The 21,024-nt window shown below is 39.3% G+C and overlaps 1 protein-coding gene across 1 annotated transcript; it reads left to right on the top strand.

The window, feature by feature from the left end:
- LOC137192623 (RNA-binding motif, single-stranded-interacting protein 1) lies at positions 1-21,024 on the top strand. The gene is made up of 13 exons (XM_067603469.1): positions 1-319; positions 4,659-4,840; positions 7,140-7,198; positions 10,360-10,451; positions 14,017-14,174; positions 15,094-15,173; positions 15,733-15,848; positions 16,919-16,968; positions 17,077-17,164; positions 17,400-17,450; positions 18,056-18,166; positions 18,283-18,363; positions 18,459-21,024. Exons 1-13 carry the CDS (start codon positions 269-271, stop codon positions 18,528-18,530), a joined length of 1,191 nt encoding a protein of 396 aa, XP_067459570.1. The 5' UTR covers positions 1-268; the 3' UTR covers positions 18,531-21,024.

Below are 21,024 nucleotides of genomic sequence, written 5' to 3'. Positions count from 1 at the left end.
GACTGCAAATCAATGAAGCCAGTCAAACAAACTGGGCTGGGCAATCGAAGTTGGGACAATTTACGGAGGTTTCTGTTGCCGGATAGTCGACGACAATAAGGCTATGTACACAGATAATATGTATAGAGTCCTATATTTGTGTCCTTTAGAGGAGTAAGCAGGTGATATCAACTCATTTTCTACTTAAACGCGGAGTTTGATGTATTTCGTTAGACATTTGTAGCCTGACTAAAAAAAAAAAAAACTACCCTCCCTATTCGAACTGAGGATGATTTTTGCTAATACTGGAAATTCACTAAGGACTCCGTATCGCAAACAGGTAAATACGCTAATATTTAACCAAAAACCAGTTGGAAGACGTGTTGTCCCCATAGCTGACTTCATTGAAGGTCTGTCTGACAGCAGCTCACTGTCTAAATAAACTTAAATGTCTCCGACGCTCTAACAAAAAAAGAAAACTTTACTTCTGTTTACTTATATCATCTGAAATGTGCAATGCTGTGTTCCTGTGTGTGATCCAGATTGGCCACTTATATGTATAATGAGACTATAGATACAGGCCTGTGTCTTGAGTTATGGCTGTACTGACAAATACCTGACTAGTAGGCTAGCACCTTAATTAACTGAGTATTTTCTATTATAAATGAAGTACATATGAGCTGCTCATCGACACAATTTCACAGAAACTGAGCCAAACAGACGCTTTTCAACCATTATTAAGACTATTCTTGCTTGGTTTGGTCTGGTAAATATCTTGTTATGCTTTCATCTAACTAACTATAGATTGTCTTAAAGTACTGGGAGATACTCTGTATGCTTATAGGTATGTTACAGAACTGTACACTATGGATGACTTAATTATCTACTGATGCGTTCACTTTGTCCCAGTTACATATGGATTTTTTTTTTTAAAAACTCCCTTTAGCCAAAAGGTTTGAATAAGCATATTTACTTGTGTTCATGCTGTTATCCTGTGGCTAGAGCTCCATGGGCGAGGCCTGTTACTGGAAGCCCTGTGTATTTCCAGCTCGGATATGACAGGCTCAGCTGGTCTGGAGCTGGCTGATAAGATGCCGTCCTCTCCCCATCACTCTCACAGTCCTGCATCTGAGTAGTCGGGCAGATGCATGAAAACCAAAATTCACTGTCAGTCCCACAGTAAAGGGAAGTTACGCTCACCTGAAGCTAAGACTCTGCGGCGGGGATTCTCTTTAAAGACGGCCTGGTCTTATATGTTGGAACATGTTATAAATTGGTGTTATAAACATGTTACTGGAGTGTTTGTAACACATGTCTTTTTTTAAGTAAAAGTCATATATCATAGTCATATAAGTCATTTGGCATGTTATTTAACACGCTTACAGTTCATAAATGCATACTGTGATGACGGTGACCGTCAAAGGCTTAAATTGAACTATTATTGTATCATGGAACTTTAATCTAATGGCCTATATTCCTCAGATTTCTCACTTTTTGCTATATATATTTGATATATGGATATTGACATTAATTGTTTTGATCTCAACTGCTTTTACCTGAAATTCATGTCTGAAACTTAAACATACAAGGTAACTCAAGTTAACGGTGAATAATGGGTGGTTGAGCCTCTCAGAATTACATTCTCTTCAGAGTCTGTTGCATCAGTCATCATTTACTGTTAATGAAAATTAATTTGAAAACATCTTTAATCTGGTTTTAAAATTCACAAGAAGAGTGCACTTAGTAGGTCAGTCAAGATGGTGGCAAAGATTACAGAAACGGGGATTGATTCATGTCATATTGTGCCTAACTTTATTTGATCATAATATACGCTTCGGTTCAAGATGAAACCAAACTTTTCCATGGATGCCAGTTGTTGAGCTACAGCAAAGGCCAAAATATGGCCTGCAGCAGACTAAGTAAACCTTGTTTTTAGCCTGGCCGATTGCGGGAAATGCCTTTTGCTATGTTGTAACGCATATTATAAAATGGCTAGGACTGCCGAAAAGACGAAAGTCTAAGCTTTATGATAGGCTCATAAGAAATGGCGTTATGAAATAGGTTTTTCAAAGGTTGTGAATCATCGCAACCACGAGAAGTTCTTTAGCAAACAGTCATAAATGTGTACAAAAAATATTAGGCTCATGGGTCCAGTAGTATGCAAGATTAGCTGTGGACAGATACACGCACACACACGACCAAACGCATGATCCACTCCACGTTTACCCCTGGTGGAGATAATCACTCTTTTGAGATGCTGAGAAATATGTTGCAATGGCGGTTTTTGTAATTAATGTCAATGTACGTTTTTGGCATGACTATTCATCTAATCTATGATCCATATTTCCTGGTAATAGCCTCACAAAAATCAGGAACATTTAGCCACAGTTATGCTGTTGGTAAATGGGGAGTAGTCATGAGAGCAACTGTGACGTTTTTCACTTTACACTTGGTTTTGTTTTCATTTTGTAGAGTTTATCAAGAATTGCGAAACATTTTGTGACTACTTTTCTGTCTCCTATTCATGTAGCAACAGTAGTTTATTGCTACAGTTACTGAAGAGCATTACCATACACCTCAGTTTCATCATATTTCCTCAGATAATCATACACATTTCATTTGTGGAACAATTTTGTTTGCACCATAAACTGAAAACATATTCATAATTTTGACTTTCTGACACAGACCAGGTTGAGGAGGGCAGTTAACTGGTGAGAGATGGGGGGAAATTAGGACTTTTGCCACCAGTCAGCTGCAAAACAGTGGGTCAAACTAGTTTCACAGCAAAGGCATGTGAGCCGGTCGACCAGTCGGTCACAAGAGAAGATCCTCTAGACTGTAGTCCAGACTTGGGTTGTTCAGTCCTGTCACCACTTCATGCTTGGGATTCCTTTGGCTTCCTCTCAGCTTGAGATTCTTCAGAGAAGGGGGTTGTGGAGGGATAATCAGTGTCAGATACTAAAAAAGAAGACAAATCCCTGAAGGCAGAAAGCTCTCTGCAGACTAGGACATCTGTATCTTTGTAAACAAAAAGCACAAAGTTGCTCAATCACTGAATACTTTTAGTTTCTTTTTGAGGGTTTTTTCTTCTTTCCTTGGAACAGACTCTCTAGAGCATCTGAAAAACACAGTGCCAGGTGTTTCATTGTGTTTTATATGGTATCAGAGCAACAAAATAGTAATTTCTTGGCAATTATTTTTTCTTGACTAATAGCAAAAATGCAAACAGTCATACTTACAGTCCCTCAAATCATTCTGAACATAATAAAGCTATTCATTAACGAGTATGTTAAGGTTGAGAAGTCTGGCGCAACAGCAGAAATGATTGTTGAGTGTTGACCTGAGAATAGCTTATTCGACACCCTGCGGAAGTGTGACATCAGTGTGACACTGATGTCAGACATACAGGCCCCTGTGGACCTTATTTGTGCTGACTGCAAAGCTGCGATGGAGATTGCTCTGCAGAAATGCATCACTGCTCTGTCAAACATTAATCTTCACACCGGACAGAAACCTGCATGATACAAATGATGGAGCATCGGACAGTTTATCTTTCTTTTTCCTCGTATGTGACTGTATTTGAGTGACTTCTGAATTTTCATGCAGTAATGTTATGCACATATCTGACACTCAAATAATATGTGAAACCATATATAGAGAGAGATCATATTATGTTTTGTCTCTTTTCTATCTCCCTCCTTTTTCCTGAAAAGTGCAGAAACTTTGCAGTACATTATTGTTTTGTTATGGCTCAGACAATCAGGCTTACTTAAAGCTACTAATCAATATTTTATTTTACAAATGGACCATATGACTTAGTGCATGTGAAAGGGGTCACTAGTATGTGACAAAACAATACAAACCACTATGGTTTCATTCAGCTTTACAGAGCGCTGCAGTGTCTTTTAAGTCATTGTTCTGGTTTTTACAGTCCACAACTTTCCTGTTTTGGTTCACTCTCATTACTTTAATCAGCAGGCAGATAGCAGGCAGATGTTTTCAGCAGAAAAGCTTTAAAAACCTTCTGTACACTACTTGCCCAGCACCAAACAGCAGACAGACAAAGCTACTAGTGACTAGCTGGTTAACATAGTGTAGCATTTAGCAGCTAAAGAGCCAGACATTTACCTCTGGAGTTGGTGGAGAGTGAATATTAGACTTACATTCACCTGGTAACCTGAATGACAACTCAAAGTAAATGTCACTGTTTCTTTATATCTGCTGGATGACAATATGCCAGTGCAATGTGTTTACGGTGTGTTTCTATTTCTTCTAAATGCCCGAAGGGTGTGTCGGTACACCGTGACACAACAGTTGGGTGTGGTTACAGGTACAAAAGAGCACACTTGTGACAACAAAGAGTATTTCAGAGTAGGTGTTGAAACACTGCTGTTCAGCCAATTGTTTGATTATTCTTAATATATATTTACAATTGCATGGTAAAAAGTAATGTTCATTATGTAGAACCAAATCTTATAATATTAAAAATGTTCTAAAGATTTCAAGCATGTTTTGGGAAATATCGGATTTGTTATCATTCATTCAGACTGGAGAACTTTGAGTGATGTTGATATCTTGTTATGGTAAATGTAGAGGGACGATAAACAATATTATGAAATGACCACCCAGCCTGAACTTGAATTCAACCTAGGTTTGCTGTGTTTCTCTCTCTACTCCAGCCACCTGTTACCTTATCGTCACACCCCATGGCTCCACCCAGCCCCAGCAACAACAGCAGCACCAACAACAGCAGCAGCAGCAGCAGCACTGCAGGCTGGGAGCAGCTCAGCAAAACGAACCTTTACATCCGAGGGCTGTCCCCTTCAACCACAGACCATGACCTGGTCAAGCTCTGTCAGCCGTGAGTTCCACATTTCCTCTCATCATTATCTGCTATTGATCAGCCATTGATTGTTGGGCCAACGGTTTCATAGTCTTGTTTCCGTTTGCAGTAGCAGCCACTTATTGAGATACAGTTGGTAAAATGAAAAAAAAGTAAAGGGTAAGATAATAATGAAAGATCAGAAAATTCATATGGTGATGTCTTCAATGAAATTTATCTGACTTTTAATGATTAAATACGGAATGAAACCCTACAGGTCTGTTAAAATATGCTCTAACAGTGGATGTAGAATTTAGTCAGCTTTTTACAAAACGTAGAATAGTTTTGGATGCGTACAGAGAGCGTAACAAATAAAGTAGTGTTGCAATTTAAATATGAAATAAAATGTGATCTATGAGGACCACACAAGAACAGAGGGTAGATGATGAGCTACTCGACAGCACATGGGGCACAAGAAGCACAGATTTCATACATCATGTGTGTGGATAAAGGAGGGATACTGTCAGCGCTGGGCTCGTCCACAGCTCTCTTTGCTGAATGCTGAATGCTTTATATTTGTCAAGAAGAGAGACCACCCTGAAGCCTCTGAGATTTTACGATTTTTTTTTTTTTTTTGTCTGAGGCCCCATCTTCACAATGTGATACTGACTTTGCAACACAAAGCTTTCAATCAATTCATTTGCTGTTCAGAGTTACGTTGTACACTGAACACGGCCTCAACTGTGATGTACACCTTCATTTTATTGAAGATTTAGAGGGATAAAGAACAAAAACAGAGAAATCCTGGCACTTGAGGGTGATTTTTATTTTTAGTTATTTTATTTATTTTAGAGTTATCAAGATCCTTCTGACCTATTCATACACACACGACCACACACACACACACACACACACACACACACACACACACACACACACACATATATATAGTAGTATATTGTCTCATTGGATGTGCTATTTTATCACTTCAGCCTTTGTAAATCTGTGGGCATACAGATTCAGTCCTAAACCGTATTAAATAAAACTTTTTATGTTGCATGTCAATCAATTTCATTGCACTGTAATAATACAGTGTTCATAGAGGTCTTACAGTCTGACTATCTACAACATTTTTGATGGTATTGTAAGAGCAAAACTGCTGTAGCCGCACATGATTTGGGATTAGAGTTCAGATAAGGAAAGGTCAGAAGTTCACGCTCTTTCACCCAGTTTAGCATTTAGCCTAATCCCTGGCTAAAATATCCTCCTCCGGTACATCATGGCTTGTATCAGTGTCAATGTAGATTATATAGGTCACACTGTGGTTGGTCATGTGGAAAATTTACATTAAAAGAAGCGCACCCACATTACATGACTCCCATTTTTGTGCGACATTATAAAGTATAGACACTCTTTAGTGTATAATCTAATTCACAGATTGACAATTACATGCAAGGATCAACAGGCAGTTATAGAATAAATCTATGTGACTGAAGAACTTTGCATCCAAGTGAAAGTCAACTGGTTGTGTGGAGGATGGAGGTGGGCTTTTTCTTACTAAAAAGACTGCTGATTTAGTTTGATGAGAAAGTGAAACATAAACAGCACATATATATGAGCCTTTATATATTTTATAAAGAAATATTCTTAAAATCAACATCAAAACATGCATTAAAAGAGGTAAAATTAGCTAATTTACTCTAAAAAAGAAAACCCATTCACTTCAATAGAGTTTTAAAGTTTGACACTGTAGTAACATGTTACGTTCAGATTTTACAGTCTGCGCTGTCCTGTGGTCTGCATGCATGCAATGACTGTGTTTGAAACCATGAAACAACATGAACCAGACCAGATTTTTGGATGTCATAATCTCTGTGCTTTGTGAGGCAGGTTTGCCCAGAAGTCATTTGTGACAACACTGTGCCATGAAAGGTATAAACTTTTCAACAGTGTTCCTGAATATAAAATGGAAACAACAATTAGTATGTCAGAACTTTACATACAGATGACTCCCCATACAAAGAGATGGGAATGTTTGTTTCTGCCTTACAAAGATGGTACCCAAGTGACCCAGCTTCTTCTAATAGACTTTAGTGGCTCTGTATAATGTTTAAAACTGTGTTTTTGTTTGGCTTAAGAGAAACGGACTGTCGTAAGTTTGCACCCACACAGTGGGGATTTTCAGCACCACATGGAAACCACTTCCTGTTTCTCATACTTTTACAGTGATGTCATAGATAGTTGCTCAACCCCCCCTCTTTGTGTGTGTTTTTTTTAACTGGCACTGTCTGGTATATAATCCAGCTAACAATACGTCGTCTTTCTGCTTCTCCTCTAGGTATGGCAAAATTGTATCAACAAAGGCCATCATGGACAAGACAACAAACAAATGTAAAGGTGTGTGAAGCAGCTTGTCTCTTTGCAACAATGCTCTCTTTTTCTCTTTGTTCTCATCAAGTATAAAACAGTGTATTCAGCACCTCACTGTGTTGAGACAGTATCACTTCTACACACTCACACAAAATTGGTAGTTGTCCAATGTGTGAGTTCTGTCTAAACATCAAGTCATTCAGCAGCTATGCAGTTGTCTCAGATGATCCAGGCAAGTCAGGAAACAGACAGCCAGGCTGCTTAAAGCTTCCTCTGAGTATGGCTGCCAACACCGAGGAGCATAGTTGTCCCAGGCCCTGAGTCAACTCTAACCTTTAAATAATCTGGAATAATTAGTCAAAAATACATATTTGTGAAAACTTTATATAGTTTTTGTGCGTCACGTAAGAGCTTGTTATTCTCTATCTTACTAATTTTCCTTGACATAGTGGTCGTAAACAAGTTAACTTTCCATCCATTTAATGAAAAAATTGGTTTGGTCTGTCACGCTACTGTAAGGTCAAAAGTTTAACATCTAGCCAGCCCCCTCCGCCCCCTCCGGTAAACATACAAAAAAAAGAAGAGAGAAACAAAAAGGACAAAATGAACTTTACCAGAAACTGGACATTAAAGACGTCATAAATGACTTTGCTGTAAGGAAAATTTGGCGCTTAACATTTGGAGTTCAACACTAAACATGCTGCAGCAACAGTAGCCTAAGACATTGGAACTAACGAGATTATTTGGACATGGTTTTCTTGTGCGGTAAAGAAACGGTTAGTACAGTGGGTTTCATTCATTCATTCATCGCATGGCTATTTTGCCCAATAACGAGACTGCGCATGGGAAGTCTATGAGCATATATAACACAACCAGTACCTGTTTTACACATTTACATTTGAAAGATTAACTGTGGTGACTGAAAAAAAAATGGTAGGTTATTAACAGTAATGAAGATATCAGTTTATAATGTGTGTCATAATTATGTATGTAGGCCTATGTTTTGGCTGTTAAAGGTCCCAGTATGTATTTTGTTCCATGTAAATCTGACGTAGAGTATGTTCACATCATTAAATAACGACTTTGTTATCAATTTTCCATGGACAACTTCAAAGCATTGAAGTTGGGAGTGATAGCATGTCTCTAATATGATTTAATCTTGGTGATGGGGCTACCCCTTTAGTTAGCCTATATTTGGATTAAATAGTGTGTGGGAGAGGAGAGCTATTTTGCCGTGTGCAAATGGAATATGCGTTGTGTGTGTGTTCAACCACATTCACACCTAATGCGGCACCAATGAGGCACCTTCCCACAGGGTTGTGCTGAGGTGTGAGGAGGTGTGGGCATGTTTATTTGTGCTTTAGAACATAACCACAGAACAACACAGAACATAAACAATCCAAAAATAACGTTTTATTTCTCTGATTCACTGCTTTGTTCTCGCTACGCCGCTCCCTCTTTTCATTCACACAGGAAAGTGACGTCAATATAAAGTGACTCTTTTATTTTATGAGGTGATTTTTGGCTTATTTGGCGGAGGTGGGGTGGTGGATGGCTAGATAATTGGTCGGAAAAAAGTTGCAAAAGCAGCAGGACAGCACTGCTTGAGACCACCAACCAGACATCTTTACCTTCACATTGCGCACTTTAGCCAGAGATTTTTAGCATCACATTAAGACATTTTTACCACATCTACTGTTTTAACCCAAACCATGATCTTTCCCTAACCTTAACCAAGTGGTTTTTGTCCCTAAACCTAACCAATGGTGTGAAATGACACACGAAAAGGTTAAAAATACGGTGTTAAATTGGTGTATCACCTGAATGCAAATTTGGATTTTGGCGTATGCACAGCATACAATTAGGAAGTGTAAAGTCATGTTATTTGTATGCAGACTGTGAGACTGGGTTATTCACTCCCTCTCTCTCTCTTTCTCTTTTTCTCTCATCTTTTTTAAAATGAGTTGGGAAGCCGACTACAAAGTCTAACTAAAGTCTAACTTATCAAACAAAGAGAAATATTCTCCCCTCGTCCTAGTAACGTCTTTGTACTCCCTCATGGCAGGGTTGTACAGCTCTGATACATGGTAAACAAGGTTCTTCTTCCCATGGGCGTCTTCGGTCTGATCGCCGGCTTACGGGATTGGCCACCCAAATGGATGGGAGGACTGGCGTTTTTCCCACATTGCCTGATTTGGTGTGAATGCAGCCTCATGGCCAGTCAGTGACCTGTGCGCAGTCAGTACTGGGTGGAGGGGCCTTTGGAGATCATCTTGTCCTGGGCACGAGCAAGACACATGGCGGGCCTGTTCTGAGCTCATGTTATTTTAAGCCCCAGACCTCGTCTGTTGGTGTGTCACTCACTGCTGTGGGTGGTTCCTGGGAAGGAGCGGCAGACTCCTCCTATTTGTGTCGAGTGACTGTCAGTCTTGGTCCAGTTCTAGTAGACTGCCCACCTGACTAAAGAGGGACTTACTGATTCTCTCTCGTGCTGGCGGGATTAAGAGAATGCTTTGTCACTCTCCTCAGGATTATGCAGATGCCAGTTAATCGAAGGCTCTCGGTGAAAGGGGACACGTTTAAAGACCTTGTAAAGCTCTGACTGAACTTTAAATAGAACCTTAACGTCCAGAGAATTCTTTATTTGTCTGAGGCTAATGATTTCATCTCATTTTAGCAAATTATCAAGCACTCGTTAAAACTACAAGAAAGACTTGTGTAAAAATTGTAGTACCTATGAGACTGATTTCACAGCTGAAAGAGCCCTAACATTCACCATTATTTAGTTTGAATAGGTTAAATATAGCAGCCTCAGTAGAAGCCAGGGACTATGAGTTCACCCTGTTTGTACCCCCCAGAACAAAGAGCTGACCTGAGCCATGAACGTCACACTGGTATCTGCATCCTCAGCGCTTTTTTGACTTTACTTCCACACACACAAAAGCACACATACATTCATAGACCTACATAATACACGTGTATACTGTATACATACGTACTGTGCAACCACTCACTAACAAACTGTATGTAATGCTTTGTTTTGGTAACACATTATACCCACAAATGAACACACAAACCTACACCATCCATCCACAGTGGCGTAGGTCAGCTCACTTAACACGGTGGCTCTGTCATTATTTGTGCTGGCTATAGCTACATTGTCCTAACTGTCCCGCTTGTCTCCACAGGATATGGCTTCGTGGACTTCGACAGCCCTGCCGCAGCTCAGAAAGCAGTGGCTGCCCTAAAGACCACTGGTGTCCAAGCTCAGATGGCAAAGGTGAGGATTCATTACAGTCTAATCCTGATATCTCATCCACAACACAGCCCATGACACTGCTTCTCCTCCATCTGGCCTGTCAGGCAACTTGAACCTAATCCTTGTGGTATTAAATAGCAGGAAAGGAATCTTTGACTGCAGGGTGTATACTCCCCAACACTTGGTCTGTAGTGTGTGGAATTGTGAATGAAGCATGTACTGTATACAATATGAAAGCAGTGTGCTTATTTCTGTGCATACATGTGTATGGAACTGTATTTGCTTTTAGGCCTATGCAAATTCAGGCCCATATTTACTTCTTTCCCCAAATTTTCCAGCATATATGTGACACATTTTGCCTCAGAAACATGCAGTGTTTACTATCAAACACGTGCACCAGCCTGCAGTTGCAACCTTCTTGTGTTTGCAAGGTGTACTTCTTTCCATATTATATATGTATTTAAGGTAGGAGCTTTATGCAATTTGTGTCAGTTTACAAATTCTCTGCATCTGAAGATGAGGCGTAACAATAGCAACGTCACAAGGAAGGTCACATGGAAAGTTGTAACGGGAAAAGAAACATGAATGAACTTTTATTCTACATAAATGTCAATGGCAAAGGGTGAATGCACAAAAATATCCAGAGCTACACTGTATCAGTTATGTAAAAATGAATATTTTTTAAAAATATATAGACATATTTATAACTAAATATTATTTAACAAGGTAGGTAACGGGGCAATAATGAATAATTAACATAATAAAAACATTTGACTATTTTGTAACCGCAAACAAACATCGTACTAGTTGTTCCATATACATGTGTTTCTGTTCTTCAGTCATTGTGGAACTAGGAGCCCACACACAAGCCTTATTTCCACTCACACAATAGCCACAAATGGATGTAGACACACCCTTAACCAGCCGTTTTCATATGAATATGCTGCCTGCTCCACCAGTCTTCAGACCTACCAATGAAACAAACAGGAAAGAAGTGCAGTTTTACAGATTGTGATGCTCCATCTCGCTCTCTCTCTCTCTATCTCTCTCTCTCTCTCTCTTCTTTTCATTTCCCAGAAAGTCAATTTGACTCTTATTGCACTATTAGTATAACTAATACAATGCACACTGTGCCACTGTCTTAGTAAATTGAGCCCTCGGTGTCAGAATGCATTTGGTAATTTGCTGATGTGGTCATATATGGTTTATAATGTGTATGTGTGTGTGTTTCCCTGCAAGTGTTTGCATGCATATACATCTGTGATGGTTCCCAAAGGTAATCTGTCATCTGACAGCTCCCAGCCAGGCTTTAGAAGAGTGTCAGACATGAAAGGCGCCAATAGTCAGACTAAAGGGTCTAGAGACTAGTGATGCAGTGTGCTGACAGCAGGATGACGTATAAGAGAAGGTATCCGGCATGAGGGTGTGCATCTAAGACTGACCAGGAGCTCAGTCTAGTCTTTCAGTCCCCTCCAAAGCACACTTAATATTCTTAGTGTCTCGCAGTAAAATATTATTTTGCTTAACATAATCACATCTTTTGCTTAACAACAAGTTGGAGTATAGTAGTAGTTGGTATTTGTGCACAGTGTAATTTGGACTGATAGTCCAATACGCTACATACATTGCTTTATTTGGTCACAATATAGGAGCATTTCAGATGAAGAGTTTTTAAGTAGGGCTGCATTACCAGCACTCAGACATCTGCATTGACTGACATCAGAAAAGGAAGTAAATACTTATGTGTTGTTATGGTAACAGGAACCAGTCAGGGGAAATTAGTTCCCACACAGTACTGAGCAAGAACCCTTGGCCTCATTTCCCTGTCTGGGGATCTGTGGAGCTTCTTGACATGCCTCTGTGCACCCATTTTACTTTTTAATTAAAATAGAGCAGCTTTGAGGGGCATGCCCAAGTTTAATCTGTGTATTGTGGAAGGTAAATGCCATTATGAAGTGTGAGCCTTTCAGTCCAGCATTATTCTCACTATTGCTGAAGCTTGTTTGGGCTTAATGGATTCTCTGACAAAGGTCCTTTTTCCTGTTTGTTTTTTTTTTGTCTTAAAAAAAAATCTGGCAGGTCTGGCAAAGGCGGATGGTGGGAAGTTGCCAGTCAAGGGTTCCCTTTTTTTTACCTTTTGTTTTTTCAATGGATGTATTTTGATAGTTGAGTATGTGTTTCCTTTTATTCTGGATACATATGAGGGAGTCATTTGCAAAAGAGATTATTAATAGAGGAAAAACAACATATTTATCAAGCTGTGTGGGTTAAATTTATAGGGGAACAGCATTGTTTTATATTGTTTCCTCTATTCGGAAAGTACTGTATGAGGAAGATAAATCTGGCTGGGAGAAGTGAAAGAGCTGCACATGCCCCTCCCTTATAACCAGTGCTGTAGTGTTCTTCAGGAAGACACTTAACTGCCAACTGCTCCAGTGGAGCTGCTCAGTGGTCAAGAGATGAGGCTGTGCTGGGCATCTACCAGGTTGTGATCAAGTGTGTGAATGTGGAGCAGAGTGTTCATGCTCAATGAATATACCCTGATTAGAATAAAGGTAAAAAAAATGAATAAAAATATGTACATACTGAACAGGAATTGCATCTTCCATTCGCACATCCTCTATCATGATTAGGATTGTTTAGTCAAATGGCCAAAGGACAGAATCTTTGCAGTAGATCACATCTTTTTATAAAGCATTTCTATCCTCCCACTCTCAGTAAGCAAGGCAAAAAAGTAACACCCCTCCATCAGCCGCACCTCTCTTCATTAGCTCTACATCCACAAGCGTGCGTCAGTCACAGTTAATGACAGACTGATGGGTGGCGACCCCATTCAGTGCACAAACAGATGTCTAATCTCGCTGCCATGTTTCTGTCTCTGCATTTTATGAGCTTTTTTTTCAGTTGTTTTTTTCTTCATTTCAACTATTTCTCTCACTCCATCCTCTCATCTCTCCTTACATCTGTGTTCAGAACTAAATCCTCTTATTGACCACCTTCCCTTTGTTTTGTTGCAGCACACGCCGTGGCTCATTAACTGTCCACTAATTTTGAAATGTTGTTTTTTCTGTCAGTGTATTACTGTAGTAATCCTATCTGTACCCCTGTAGCTGACTCTGAATGTAACACAAGGCTGATGAATATTAATGGTGAGAGGCTGCTCCCCAGGGACTCGTAGCTGTGTCTTATGTTTCTGCTGATACTATTAAAATACAGAAAGAAATCAGCTGACGTGACCCTTAAGCCACCATGGGCTGCATGTAAATTTCTATTTATCACTGTTCCCTTTATTACCTAAAACTAAAAAGAGAAGGAGGAAGAAGCAGAGATAAGCAGAGACACAATAACCGAATCACTAAATTCTGTATGAAAAGTCTATTAAGTGTTTAACCACTTCCAGGGATTAATTACAGTATGTAGAATTGCAATTAAAGTTCTCTTCTCTTCCTACTACTTTGCATGCTACTGAAGCGTATTTGAATGTGACGCACAAAGGAATGTTTACGTGTTTCCAGGTGTGTTTCAAGCATTCCTTACATTGTAATTACATTACCTCTGGCTTCCTCTCTCTCTTTTCACCATACAGCAACAAGAACAAGACCCAACAAACTTGTACATCTCCAACTTGCCTCTGTCTATGGATGAGCAGGAGCTGGAGAACATGTTAAAGCACTTCGGCCAGGTCATATCCACACGCATCTTGAGGGACTCCAGTGGAGCCAGCAGAGGAGTGGGCTTTGCCAGGTCAGATGCAATTTACTGGTGTTACATATAGCATTTTAACATCAATCAATCTTAACTATGAGATATAGTGTGATGCTAGGGCTTTCCAACTGAAATGATTGGCATCTTCTGGTCTCTAACTAACATTTTGCGATGAGTGCCATCGTATCAGATTTTGCAGGAAATTTGCCAGATTGCTTCCTAGCTGAAAGAGCCACCTTATACAGCAGTAAATAGGAACAGACCACTGTTCAACCAGTGAAATGGAAATGATGCCAGGGATGGTGAAGGGAGACAAGTAGCGATATCCTCTTTACAACAGTAGCCAACCAAGTCAAAGGGAAATGTGATATTAATTTTAGTAGAACGATACTAGAGGATTGAGATTGAGGCTACCATTCACACACCTATGACATTTAAAAATATTACATATAACACCTTAAAAGGATTTAAAACAGAGTTAATTTTGTCTCCAAAAAATCCCCCTGCAGAAAACAAATATCTAAAAAAAAAGGCTATGTTGTCAATAACCAGTCAGAAAGAACAGTTCATGTGTGGACAAATAGAAACCCCTTTAAAAATAGTTTCACAATGACTGAGTGATGCTAGCTTCTGCCAGCCATACTTGCATAACCCGACTTTTGACTGAAATACCTGAAAGGCAAGGCCAGGGTCTTAAGTGACGAAACAAAAATACCCTAATGCATCATAGGAATGTTTGTGTGATGCGTTTGTGCGGCCAATACGGGCTGCACAAGTTGATTCCACAACATGTATGCACACCTCTGGTTTGCAGACTCAAACAAAAAGATCAAAATCTTTTTATCTTAAACCGTCCACCCACCCAGAAAGGAAGCACTTCTTGGAAAGCACCTGCTCACCCCCCCCCCTCCCTCCCTGCTGATGTAGTTATGCTCTTTTATGTCTTTTATAACTTCAGGATGGAGTCAACTGAAAAATGTGATGCAGTCATTTCTCACTTCAATGGAAAGTTTATTAAGACACCAGCAGGTGTTCCAGGTAAGACATACTGTGTATTTATCTTGTATTAGCAGGTACTTACTACAAACTGCAGACATGTAAAGGAAGATGATCTTGTTTAACAGCCAAGCCTTTTAAAGGGTGTGTGAAAGAAAATAACAGGATTTGTTTTATAATGAGTACTGACTGTAATGTGCACAGTATTAATAGATAATGACGTGGTCAGTCAACTGATTCATGCCTCCAACAGGAGCCTGTGTGTCTGCTGGTAAAGAGCTCATATACACTCAGCCCTAAGTGGCAGAGCACAGACAAAGAAAAAGAGAACGAGAGAGCTGCTTTGTGTGGCCTCCACTCCCACTCTAAGCTTTTTAATTGGATTATTAGACATAAATAGTCTCTTCTGGCCTTGCCTCCTTTAGGAAGGGGAGGGGATTACAGCTCCACAGCTGCCAAATTAGATGTCTGTGTTCCCAGGCTGGCTAGTGAATGTGCACTCCCAGGATTCAGGGAGTGAATGACTGCAGAGCAAGCAGGACAACACTGTGTGTGTAGGACCAACTTCTTATTTCATTTCTCTCTCCATTTCTTTCTTTAGTACCCCCCGAACCCTTGCTGTGCAAGTTTGCCGATGGTGGGCAGAAAAAGAGACAAAGTCAAAATAAATTTGCTCACAATGGTCGAGCCTGGGCAAGAGATGGTGACTCCAGACTGGTAAGTGGGTCCCTCCCTCCCACAGGATGACGTGAGAGGACTGAGTGGCTGATGGGAAGCACGTGGGAGGGGCTTTACTCAATATCCTCAGTTTTACTTAGAACATAGACACACAGGATAATGTAATGACCTTATGGGTTTATGATATGGACACCAGTTTTCTGTTTCTATTTAGATTCCTATGTTAACATGCGAGTGTTAACGTCATCTGACAACTCAAGAAGGTTGTATGATAACTGAGTTGGTAGTGAGGGTTTAAAATATAGTGCACTGACAAAATTACATTATATCTATTAGATTTGGGTTTAATTACATTGAATAACAGACTTTGGTTGACGTGAGGCATCCATGTTTGATGATTTTCAGGCACTTCTGTATTATTAGGCACCAAGTCAGCGCTTTCAGAACAATCTGAGTTTACTAGTCATAATTACAACTTGGATGTTGACATGAACACTATTTACAAGGTGGAAACTCATTAGCAGCACAAGTAACAGAAGCCTGCACTCTGTGATTGGATATTTCTTGCATAGTTAACTTCTTGAACTTCAAAGAACCAAAATTTTCTAACACATTTAATTGACATTCTTAAAAAATAAGTTTAATGCCGATTTTCACTGTAGAAGTGCTCCAACTGTGAGTGACACAACACTGTCAATGGGAAAAATAAACTGGACTTTTACTCATGGAACCAGGAGCGCCTGCAATAGCGCCTCCTACTTGTTAACGTTGTATGATAAACAACAGAGAACGTAATAAATATGACAACATGATTGAAAGCAGAAGCACTTTATAGTGGCATGATTGTTGTTCAGTGCTGAAATGACTTTAGTGCTTGATTTATAAATCCCATGTTTCCCATCTGTCACTTTGAAGTGCTCCTGCTTTTTATTAAGTTGTAATCCTTGTTGTGTTCTTTGCTGTTTATCATAAAGCAGTCGAGGACATCTCCTTTCAGGCTTGAGCACAGTAGCCACACAACCGATTTAAATAGTTTTTGTGTTGGTTAAGTGTTGGAGTAACATGCTTAAGTTTAGCTGCCAAATATATGTTTTCCTTGTACCCTCCAGGCTGGAATGACACTCACATATGACCCCAACGCAGCTGCTATGCAAAATGGGTAAGTTAGGACAACAGATTAGGTTGCACTGTTGTGGTCGGTATATTTAATTGCACCTCATTTACTTTATTTTATTTGATAACAATACACTTTATTTTGTGTGCACAGATTTTTCCCAACAGCATACAGTATTTCAAACAGGATGATTGCTCAAACGTCCATGTCTCCTTACATGTCTCCGGTGTCAACATACCAGGTTTGAATCCTTCTTCCCCATAATGTACAGTATGTGTGTTACACATAGTATCACAGCATGTATGTCTATGAGCCATTTTTTCACTAGGAATCGGAAACAGTGTGCAAGTTAAATACGTGACAAAAGGGCGCAATGACCTTTCATACTTGTCGCTGTGCTAGATACAGTACAGTTCTCTGGAAATAGCACCTGCTCAGTGTCACTGTGTTGACAGTGTGTGTGTGTGATGTTACAGGTGCAGAACCCATCCTGGATGCCTCATCAACCCTACATCATGCAGCACCCAGTAAGACCCATAATCTCTTCATTTTCTCTTAATCACTGTCTTCATTGTCACATGCTCTTTCACTTTTTTTTCATCAAAATTTTTCATCAAATATTTCATCAAAACAGTTCCCTCTGTGGTTGTAACAGAATTTAAACATTTTTCTGTAAACAGACAAGCACAATATGTAAGAGTATTAGTTAACACATAAGGTGACACTGATCCTTGAGGATTCACAAGTGTTTAGGAATTTTAAAACGACTGCTTCGGAGAGGCTATGTAAAGCTGTGTATTTGATGACAGATGCCGAACAGATTATAACAGATGGGTTTGAATTGAGAGAGAAGTGTCCTCTCTCTTGCTCTGAAAATGAGCCAGCATAGACGAGAAAACACTGCTAGATGCATCAGGCCAGCCAAGATGCTTATAGACAACTTGTGACTATTCCACCTTCTGCTGTGGGCATGAGATGTGAGATTAATCAGTTTCTGATTGTGCATAACTCTTGTGACATTCTGTCGTCTTTATTCTTTCTGGGGTTTTTTACACAATAATAAGCCTTTATTGTCTATTTTGTAAGCACTGTCTGCATTCATCCCTCTCACCTGCTCACACTTTTCTTCCAGGGTACAGTGATATCGCCCTCTATGGACCCGTCTTTGTCACTGCAGCCTACATCCATGATGGCCCCGCTCGCACAGCAGATGAGTCACCTCTCCCTGAGCAGTGCAGGAACGGTGAGAGAACGCTGCATGGGATCAGAAAAAAGTTCACACATTGTGCGTCATAAAACTGTAAAACGTGTAGATCATGAATATGCTCTCTACATGACTCTCTTCTCTTTGTTGTGCAGTTTATGGCCGCCAACACAGCTATGCAAGGAGCATATATACCCCAGTATGCACACATGCAGACAACATCTGTTCCTGTGGAGGTGAGAGCATTAACAGAAGTGGAGCCTGATGTGTGTAAAAGTACCTCATTTTCATTATTTTTGACCTCATTTCTGATTATTTTACTCTCTTCCAGGAAAATGGTGCACAGTCACAAGTGGACACATCCAGCAACCATTCCCCATACTCCTACCAACAAACCAAGTAGTGCTGAGGTAACGTTAGGACAACAGCTAAACAATCATGTCTACAAATGCAATGGACGCTAAGGATCTTTCACTGTTTTGCACAGGTTCTGCAATCGTTTAAGTGAGACTATTTTTGGTATCATTTTCAAAAACTACAAAGAATTATCTGAGTTTATCAAATGATCTGAATTATATAAAGAAAACGTTTTGAAAAAGTTTTATTTTCATACTAGAAAACGTTTATTTTTTACCAAAGATTGCCACAGGATACAAGGAAGAATCAGTTGACTAGTTGTTCACAGTGCATGATAATAAATGTCTTTTGTTAATATTTCCAGATTTTTTTTTTTTTTTTTTTTGTCTGAAGACTTTTTTTTTTTCATCCAGACATTTTGAAAATGATGTTTTGTGCTTGCTGTGTGAGTGTTGCTATGGTGAAGTGTTAAGTGTTGTTTTCTTGTAAAGTGATTTCTATTAGTGCTTTAGATTGATCTTGCTATCTGATTCAGATTTGCCTTAATAGTTTCTCTACAGTAGTTGTACAGGTCACCACAGAAACTGGCAATAAGCGAAAAGGGTTGAGAGCTGTTGCCTTGGAAATGAGCTACGTAGGACTTTTACTGAAATCTGTGTTTTTGCTTTTCCCCGCCCAAAACTAACAGAAAAGAAATTTTAGAGAAAAAAAAATATTTGAATGTAATGACTCCACATCTTAGGATTTTATTGGATGTAATTTTTATTTAGAAAGAAGACCCTACATGTTTCTGGATGTTGAAATGTGTTTCGCTGAAAGATCACCTTTTGAATCTTGCCTTTTTGATTACTTGGTATTGTAGAGTAGCTGAAATTGAACTTGGTGGGGTGGGGGAATGAGATGGGGGAAAATGTACTTTGTTTGTTGGCTGTGTTGTTGTTTCTTTGGGTGATGTTAATTGTTATTTTGATGGGGTGTGTCTTTTTCACTTTTATTTTAAAAGCAAACAGGAACACATGGACTTATGATTGTGCAAAAAAAAAAACTCATCAAAGCCTTGTAATAGAACTTAGGCAAACGTTCAGTAAGTTGAGGGGGAAATGAGATGAATATGTGTATTTTATTGTACCTCGCTCTTTGATAGGAAACAAAGTTGGCACTTTCAATTGTAGTTCACCTCACCAAAGATTGTGAGCTAGTACACTGAGGAAATAGCATCATTTGTCTCTTTAACCAGGACATAAGTGACACTGCAAACTAGATTGCAGTTTGGATAGTGTGCCTTTTTTGTACATTTACATTCAGTTTTCACAGGTATTAGTACAATATGGACACACACAAGCATGAAGGAAGGCCTGGATCCAGCATGTGCCACAGTTGAACTTCATACTTACAGAAAAAATGCAACATTATAGTTGATTTAGTTAAAAACGAAGAGAATTTTAAAACTAAGAAAGGACAGTGCTACATTAGCAACCTGATCTGATATGACATAGCACTAAAAAATTGTGGTTTTAATAAAAATGTCAGATTTTTTTTTTTTTTTTTTTTTTTTTTTTTTTTTGATCATAGTGGATTGAAGCAGGCTTTTTGATTAGGTGTCCTCCTGTGATTCGACCTGGTGGTCAGTCAGACCAGATATCTACCTCAGAGTTTTCGTTCTCCTCTGTATTAGGTCGGGTTAGCAGGTCCAGCCCGCCCTTCCAGACCAAATGCCACGCTCAGGAGCTGGCCACATACAGCTGTTTCCTTTCAGGTTGTTTTGAATACTTTTTGATTTTCTTCAAACCTATTTTTTTATAATGTTATAATTATTGTAACCATTAGGTGGGCAGCAACACGTTTTTACTCACACATTCAGTTTCATAGTTTCAAAAAGCTGCTGCTTTTATGTCCATAGATTCCAGACGCTGATTTAAGACCAACAATGACGATAAAGAGTTGTAATGTTCACTGGATCTGTGCTCCCTTAAACAAACACGTTTGTTGCGTTGTCTTGGGTCTAGACAAACTTGCAGCAGCATTTCCTCTGTAGTTAGCTAGTGTGTGCAACAAATGTAAAGGGCCGTTGGGATTATACTTGAGATTTCTGTGTAATGCCTGAGACTGAGAAGTAATACTGTCTTGTGAGGTTTATGCTGCTAGTTGTGTCTGAACCAAGTGCCATAGTATCTGCGTCAAGAGTTGCAGAGGTGCATCAAAGAAAAAAACTGCTCATTTAAGTAACCATCATGTTGAACAGTCATTAAGTTATATGAAAAAGTTCTAATTTATGAAGTTTTTTGTACAGACAGCATGAGGAAATAAGAGATTTTCATAGAGCTATATGAAAGTTTATTGTTTTGTTTTTTAACTTGTGCCACACAATTGCCAGTGGTAACTCGTATGTACAGTTTAAGGAATCTCTCCTCTGTATTTTTTGTTTTGTAGTGTTTGTTAAAGCCAAAGACTTTTGTTTTTCAGTAGATTGTTGCCTAAGGTTTATTCTGTTCATTTCTTCAACATTTTTTAAATAAAAAATTTGAAATTTTGCAACTTTC

Source organism: Thunnus thynnus, chromosome 11 (assembly GCF_963924715.1).
Source record: "Thunnus thynnus chromosome 11, fThuThy2.1, whole genome shotgun sequence".
NCBI classification, from domain to species: Eukaryota; Metazoa; Chordata; class Actinopteri; order Scombriformes; family Scombridae; genus Thunnus; species Thunnus thynnus.
Note: the sequence above shows the minus strand (reverse complement) of the source record. Positions and strands in the feature narration are given on the sequence as shown.

Bases quoted from the DNA above. Each gene is read 5' to 3' on its own strand.
- LOC137192623 (XM_067603469.1), top strand. From the start codon at position 269: ATGATTTTTGCTAATACTGGAAATTCACTAAGGACTCCGTATCGCAAA. The intron at 320-4,658 runs GTAAATACGCTA...TCTCTACTCCAG, and splicing joins GGACTCCGTATCGCAAACAG to CCACCTGTTACCTTATCGTC. The intron at 16,969-17,076 runs GTAAGTTAGGAC...TTGTGTGCACAG, and splicing joins GCAGCTGCTATGCAAAATGG to ATTTTTCCCAACAGCATACA.